This window comes from Bos indicus, chromosome 19 (assembly GCF_029378745.1).
Source record: "Bos indicus isolate NIAB-ARS_2022 breed Sahiwal x Tharparkar chromosome 19, NIAB-ARS_B.indTharparkar_mat_pri_1.0, whole genome shotgun sequence".
NCBI classification, from domain to species: Eukaryota; Metazoa; Chordata; class Mammalia; order Artiodactyla; family Bovidae; genus Bos; species Bos indicus.
In genome coordinates, this window is record NC_091778.1 from 44,586,120 (window position 1) to 44,593,845 (window position 7,726).

At 53.6% G+C, this 7,726-nt stretch overlaps 1 protein-coding gene across 1 annotated transcript; it reads left to right on the top strand.

Moving 5' to 3' along the window:
- The first annotated feature begins 1,096 nt into the window (after window positions 1-1,096).
- On the top strand, window positions 1,097-3,614 carry ARL4D (ARF like GTPase 4D). Its single transcript, XM_019982414.2, has 2 exons — window positions 1,097-1,761; window positions 2,333-3,614. Exon 2 carries the CDS (start codon window positions 2,428-2,430, stop codon window positions 3,028-3,030), a length of 603 nt encoding a protein of 200 aa, XP_019837973.1. The 5' UTR covers window positions 1,097-1,761; window positions 2,333-2,427; the 3' UTR covers window positions 3,031-3,614.
- Window positions 3,615-7,726: the final 4,112 nt, after the last annotated feature.

Here is a 7,726-nt window from a genome sequence, read left to right on the forward strand (position 1 = left end):
TTGCTTCTCCTTTGATCCCCTTCTCCACGTTCAGTTTTACCTTTCTCCCTGCAGGTAATCAGTTAGCCTTTGGTCACACTGCCCCTTTGTGACATCTCCTCTTCAGTGCTGCCCAGACTAAATCAGGCTGTAGTGACTGGGGAGATGCCACGCAGTGCTGTCCACCTCCCAACCAGTCCTACACAGAACTCATTAATTTCTGGAAACCTTTCCAGGGGCTTCTAGTTGACACTTTCCCTCCTCTGAAGTCCTACGCATGCTTATCTCATGATTTACAAAGTCCCAGTGCTCCCTGTCAGTGACCAGTCTTGTCTCCCTCACTAGAGTATAAGCCCTCTGAACCCAGGCATTTGTGGTCTGCACATCCGCTATGTCTTCGTAGTTTCTTTGGCTCGTGCGGCGCAAACAGTATGAATGAAGTCAGCAAACACCCTGGGAAGTGAAGAATTTTGCCTTTATCAATTTGAACAAGGTAGGGTCTGCTATGGCAGGCACTCTGACCAGAAACTGGGGGAATTCTGCTAATAATCTCCTGACTAGAGAGACTGAATAGGTAAGTGGTGAGGGACCGAGGCATTGGATTCAGACATGTCCTTGCTCAGCCATTTACTAGCTATGTGTGATGTTAGACAGGGACTTTCTAGGTGGCCCAGTGGTAAAGAATCTGCTTGCCAATGCAGAAGACTCAAGAGACAAGGGTTCCATCCCTGGGTTGAGAAGATCTCCTGGAGAAGGAAATGGCAACCCACTCCAGTATTCTTGTCTGGAAAATTCCATAGACAGAGAAGCCTGGAGGGCCACAGTCCATGGGGTGGCAAAGAGTTGGACTTGACTGAGCACACACGACATTAAACAAGTCATTGAGCCCTTCAGAGCTTTCTTCACCTGTGTAGTGAGACCACACCAGTCCCTACCTCCTGGGCTGTCATGGAGATCAGTAGGGGTAATAGGTCGGAGAAGGCAATGGCACCCCACTCCAGTACTCCTGCCTGGAAAATTCCATGGACGGAGGAGCCTGGTAGACTGCAGTCCATGGGGTCACTGAGGGTCAGACACGATTGAGCGACTTCACTTTCACTTTTCACTTTAATGCATTGGAGAAGGAAATGGCAACCCACTCCAGTGTTCTTGCCTGGAGAATCCCAGGGACTGGGGAGCCTGGTGGGCTGCCGTCTATGGGGTCACACAGAGTCGGACACGACTGAAGTGACTTAGCAGCAGCAGCAGGGGTAATAGGTTTAGGCGGTTTATGGGATTCCAGGTTCATACAGGTTAGAACATTAAATTAGAAAAGATATAGGAGGAAGACTTGTCAACATCTCTCGAGTAAACCCTGGCAGAGGAAGCGCACACGTGGACTGAATATCTCTGCCTGTGTGAGGGGCATGTGGGGATATTGAGAATATTATGCTCTTCATCTCTCCTCCCTAGCCAAACGCTGCCACGCCCCTTCCACCTTCCATCCCAGGTTAATTCCGAGTTTAATTCCAAATACAGGCAATGGTAGAAAACATCAATAAAACGGTCACCAATTGATCACAGTTGCATCACAGTGGGGACCCGGTTGCAATCCGCGGATCTCCACGCTCCGCCCCACCTCGCTGCCGCAGGGCCGCTGATTGGCCCATGCCACGTGACGTCACACGCGGGTTTTAAGGCCGAGTGCCCCTGTCAGCTCCGCAGTGCCCGCGCGCTGGAGACCGGCGTGGATACTAGCGGGGCTGGCCCGGAGGGGAGCGGGGAGAGCGCGGCTGACGGGAGGTAAAAGCGCTGCTCAGGCCGAGCCGAGGCGGTCTGGGTACGGGAACGCGGGAGCTGAAGTCGGCGATCGGAGGAAGGCGGGCAGCGGAGGGTCGCGGGGCAGTGGGGAAGGGGTCTGTGTAAGGAGGGGCGTGTCAACCGTGGGGTTGTGGAAGGCGAGTGGGAGTGGGCCCTTCTCTCCGATTTCAGCACCCGCACCCTGATTCTTAATTTCGGGCCACTGCCCCCCAGATGCAGGTTCCCCCGAGGAATCTCTCCTGGGGAGCTGGGGTCGCGGTGCCTGCTGCCACACCACAAGCGCGGAAGCTGACTGTCCCCCTATCCAGGCCTCTCTCTCCAACCTCAGTGTCCTAGGGGTTTCTCTGGGTCTCATCGCCCCTGTCATGGCCCCCAAGGGACGGGGGAGAGCCTCTGTTATACCTGCAGCTGCTTAAAAAAAAAAAAAAAAAGCCGAAAACAAATTTTTAAAAAGTGGGCTGCTGATTTAGGACGTGATCAAGAAGTTGCAAATTTCATGTTTGTTATTAAACATCGATCCTCCTCTTTTCTCCCATGACCTTTCCCTGTTCAGATAACCCAGCTGTGATCCCCAAAGCGTGCAATTTCAAGGTCTCCTCCCTGCCTCTTCTGTGAGCCCCAAGACCTGCATCTTAGCTAGAGTTCAACATGGGGAACCACTTGACTGAGATGGCGCCCACCACCTCCTTCTTGCCTCACTTCCAGGCCCTGCATGTTGTGGTCATTGGGCTGGACTCAGCTGGAAAGACCTCCCTTCTTTACCGCCTTAAGTTCAAAGAGTTTGTCCAGAGCATCCCCACCAAAGGCTTCAACACAGAGAAGATCCGGGTGCCCCTGGGGGGGTCCCGTGGCATCACCTTCCAAGTGTGGGACGTCGGGGGGCAGGAAAAGCTTCGACCGCTGTGGCGATCCTACACACGCCGGACAGATGGCCTGGTGTTTGTGGTGGATGCTGCTGAGGCTGAGCGGCTGGAGGAGGCCAAGGTGGAGCTCCACCGAATCAGCCGAGCCTCGGACAACCAGGGTGTGCCTGTGCTGGTCCTGGCCAACAAGCAAGATCAGCCCGGGGCACTGAGCGCCGCCGAGGTGGAGAAGAGGCTGGCGGTCCGGGAGCTGGCTACTGCCACACTCACCCACGTGCAGGGCTGCAGTGCTGTGGATGGGCTGGGCCTGCAGCCAGGCCTGGAGCGCCTGTATGAGATGATCCTCAAGAGAAAGAAGGCTGCCCGGGCAGGCAAGAAGCGACGGTGACCTGAGGCTGCTCCTCCTCACCAGTAGGGGTCTGCACACTTGGACAGCCAGGCGGAGCCTGTGGCCCCTCATTCAGCCCCAGGGTGCAGGACCTGTCCACCTCAATGGAGGACCAAGAAGCACAACAGGGGTCCTGTTTGGGGGCAGCATGGGGGCGGGTGACGGGAGATGGAATGTGTTCTCACATCTCTCCCTCATCCTCACTTCTGGGGAAGTGGAGGCTGCAGGACTGTGGAGGCTTAAATGTAAACTGACTCTACCTCGACCCTGTTTCCTGTTTTTCTTCTCTGGCTTTTTGATTAGACGTGTTTGGGGGCAAAGGAAAGTTACTTGGAGGATGCATTTGGAATAATGAGAACTAGCTCTTGGCTCCCCCCACCCCAACTGAGGGATGCTTTTCTAGGGGTGCCAGTCATAACTGTCTATATTTTTGTGTTTGTATGAAAGTGCCAAGAATCCCTCCATCCCCCCTTTGTAGACTTAATGACCGTTTTTATAAGCCATGTATGTCCTCTGTATAATTATTAACTATTTTTTAGCATTTGCCTATAAGTTATTAAAGACTGATGATGTTGTAGCTCTAACCTTGGTTTGGCATTTTCCTTTCTTTACCTTGGCTCAGGGATAGTCCCAAGATTTCCAGATGGGCAGGCAGGGGTGGGGAGGAGGGACTTATCTTGAAGCTGAATTTGCAAAGCAAGCCTTTTTCTAAAAAATTAGATTGTGTGTTCATGGGGCAGCTGGTGGGGATTAGAGAGAGTTGAAGTAACTCCATGTTATCGCCTGATCTATGGATAGAAGAGCCTGGTGTGCCACAGTCCATGGGGTTGCAAAGAGTCAGATACAACACACACAGACACACACACACATATCACATTGCTTGATCTCTGCCGGGTTTTTTGGGGTCCCTTCTTTCTCCCTTTCTTCCCTCATCCTCTTGCTCTTACTTATTCTTGACACTAACTGGTCCTTGCAGGCATTAAAAAAAAAATTATCATTTTTGGCTGTGCCGGGTTTTTGTTGCTGTGTGCGGGCTTTCTCTAGTTACAGTGAGTGGGGGCTACTCTTCATTGACGTGCACAGGCTTCTCATTGCTGCTTCTCTTGTTGTGGAGCATAGGCTCTAGGGTGCGTGGGCTCAGTAGTTGTGGTGCATGGGCTTAGTTGCCCCAAGGCATGTGGAATCTTCCCAGACCAGCTATTGAACCTGTGTCCCCTGCATTGGCAGGGGGGTTCTTTACCACTGGACCATCAAGGAAGTCCCCTTGCGGATTTAACTTCAAGTTTTGCAGGTGCGAGCTGCTCCTACGTTCTTGCCCTTGGGGCCACCTCTTAGGTCTGTATAGGTAAATCCTCAAAGGGCCTTCTGTCCCACCCCCAGCACTCAAGTGGTTAGTCTGATTTCCTCCCCCAACCCAGCACACACCTTGGGGGATGTGGTGAGAATGGAAAGTAATTTCCTCCTGGCCTGAAGCCAGCTCCATGTGCCCGATCCTGCTGACTGCAGCTCACTGGCAGCAATGGCAGTGACTGATGCTGGGGAGGCCTGGGCTGGATTGAGCCAGCCTGGCACCTGTGACTAAGCCCTGAGTTGTCCAGCTCTGGGAATGGTAGCTATTCCCACGAGAGGGGAAGTCTAGTAGCTGTTTGAGCCAGGTGGGAGTGAGGACTGCTGGATATCCATATAGGCCACCAATGTTAGCAATGATGGAAAGAATAAAATGCTGATGTCATGAGCGCCTGCTCAGACTCTTAGGGCCAACCCATTCTCAGCAGGAGGGCCAGCTGTGTCTGAGGACAATTAGATCCTCCTAATCTGAGTGGGAGTCGTAAGTAAAAATCAAACACCATCAATTCTTTCCAATCCCCTAGTCCTGCTCCCACCCTTTGTGCAAACAAGGGCTCCCAAGAGCCAGTTCAGAGTCCTGGCTCCAGAATCAGATGAAAGGACCTGGGGACGGAGGGGAGGTGCTGGCAACCCCATCCTGGGGCAGCTTTCCTAAGGAACTCCTTTCTTCCTAGCCAGTTGGCAGAAGCGGAATTTCGCTGAGTTGGGGCCGGTTCAGATTTGCTACACTTGTGCACAGTCCCTCCCCTAGCCCTCAAGGTGCCTGGCAGGATGGGGTTGGGTGTGCATCCATCCAGAAGGGTGCCCAAGTCTGCGTCAGCACTGGGGCCTGCTGGGCAGAGCTGCTGGACTGGTTCTGCTGGGGACACGTGCTACCTGGCCCCCGTCCACACATACCTGTGATTCATCTGTCCCAGGCCTCAGGGCAAAGTCCTCTCCTGCAGCCCAAGAGCAGGTTGGGGAGGCCCTGGCTGGAAGGACCCTAAGCTCTTGCTGGGAGATCTTCCCCATTCCACCCCAATTCTCTCTTCTGTTTTAAAATCTCCAAGGACCTGTTCTCTCCATTTTTGGTCGCCTGGGGGACTGAGGTCTCTGGATTTGGGGGACTATGTTAAAAAACCTGCCTGCCAATGCAGGAGACATAAGAGACAAGGGTTCTGTCCCGGGCTCGGGAAGATGTCCTGGAGGAGGAAATGGCAACCCACTCCAGTATTCCTGCCTGGAGAATCCCAAGGACAGAGCAGCCTGGCAGGCTACAGTCTGCTGCTGCTAAGTCACTTCAGTCGTGTCCAACTCTGTGCGACCCCATAGACGGCAGTCCACCAGGCTCCCCAGTCCCTGGGATTCTTCAGGCAAGAACACTGGAGTGGGTTGCCATTTCCTTCTCCAATGCATGAAAGTAAAAAGTGAAAGTGAAGTCGCTCAGTCATGTCTGACCCTCAGTGACCCCATGGACTGCAGCCTACCAGGCTCCTCCGTCCATGGGATTTTCCAGGCAAGAGTACTGGAGTGGGGTGCCATTGCCTTCTCCGAGGCTACAGTCTACGGGGTTGCAAAGAATCGGACACGACTGAATGACTTAGCAGCATGCAACATAACTTGGAGGTGCTCCCCCATCCCTAGCAGAGAGGCCTCTGTGGTGCCAGCTCTACGGCCCTGCCAACCGTCCTTCCTCCCCATCTTATTCGATTGTCTTCTGCTCCTCTCCTCCCCCCACCGCCCCACCACGCTCCAGCCCTGGGGAGGGGTCATGGTCCACAGGAGACCTGTGAATGTCCTAGCTCTTCCCCACAGCCCTGTGCCCTGACCACCTGGGGGGTGGAGGAAGAGGATACTGGCGGCAAGTGACAGTGAAATGGAGAAGCCAGTGGCTCTGAACGGGTTGTAGGGAGAGGACAGCACTGGGGTATTCTGATTAGAAAGTTACATTCTGGCTGGGTGGGATCCAGAACTTTGAAATAATCCTCCTGCCTTAGTCCATCAAAGGGACAGAGAGGTGGGAGGGAGGTGATCACCTCAGGGATTCTGTGTGTCGAACTCTGGGCCAGCTGGCTTGGGATGGGAGTGGGTCAGGGTTGAGGGTAGGTTGTAGTCTCTTTGTCTCAGCTTCTTTATTAAGCTTCATTTTTTAAGAGAATTATTTATTCATTTATTTTTGGCTGTGCTGGGTCTTTCTTGCCGTGCTCGGGCTTCCTCTCGTCGCAGCAAGCAGGGGCTGCTCTCTAGTTGCAGTATGCAGGCTTCTCATTGCAGTGGTTTCTCTTGTGGAGCATGGGCTCTGGGGTGTGTGGGCTTCACTAATTGTGGCGCATGGGCTTAGTTGCCCCGAGGCATGTGGAATCTTCCCCGACTAGGGATTGAACTTGAGTCCCCTGCCTTGGCAGGTGGAATCCCAACCACTGGAGTACCAGGGAAGTCCAGGAGAATTTCTTTGAGTCCCTGAATAGGTACTGAGGTAGAGGCTCCCTCAGGGCCGAGGATGTCCAGGGGCCAGGAGTGGTGGTCAGGGACTGACTGCCTGTGATGTGAAATTGAAGGAAACCAGTGGACTCAGCATTGGGGCTCCCTTCTGGGCTGCAACCCCCTTCCCCAGCCACCTCTTCTCGCACAGTTTGGATGGTAAAATCCAGGTGGAGGGCATTTTCCCTGGGTGCCCTGTGCTTCCCCATAGCCCTCATGAGTGCAAAGATGGCAGAGGTCTCTCACCTTCCCATTCCCCACTCCAGTCCCCCCATGCTGTGTGTGCTCAAGGCAAAGAAAAAGTAGCAAATAAGAGGGGCTTCCCTGGTGGCCCAGTGGTTAGGACTCTGTGCTTCCACTGCAGAGGGCATGGGTTTGATCCCTGGTCAGGGAACTAAGAAAGACCCTGCATGCTGCTTGGCGAGACCAAAACAAGGAAAGGAAAAAAAGTAGCAAAAAGGGAGGAAAGAATTCCTTAAGCGGGCAGTGACTTGCCAGAGGATAAAGCTACTTAGTGGTGTGTCCAGATCCTTCCTCCCAGGCTGGCTCTTTGGATTCCCTCGGCAGACAACAGGAGATAGGAGACACGGAGCAAGTCCAGGACCTCAGAGTTCTTTCCCTCCCTCCCTGCCTTGATTAGATTAGGGGCCAGTTTCCGCTCCCCCACTCCTCTTCCTGAAGAGTGGGGACTTTATCTTCAAAGCCCAGAAGAGCTCTGGCCTCAAAACTGGCCAGAAGTCCCCACCCTCCTTTCACATTGACCATGCATCATGCCAAGTCTTTCTGGAGATGGACACCACTGTGGCCTGGGAAGCACTGAGTTCCACTGAAGAACTAGGAGCACACAGGACAGCCTGTTCTCTAACACGGACCTTTTCTGAACAGAGGC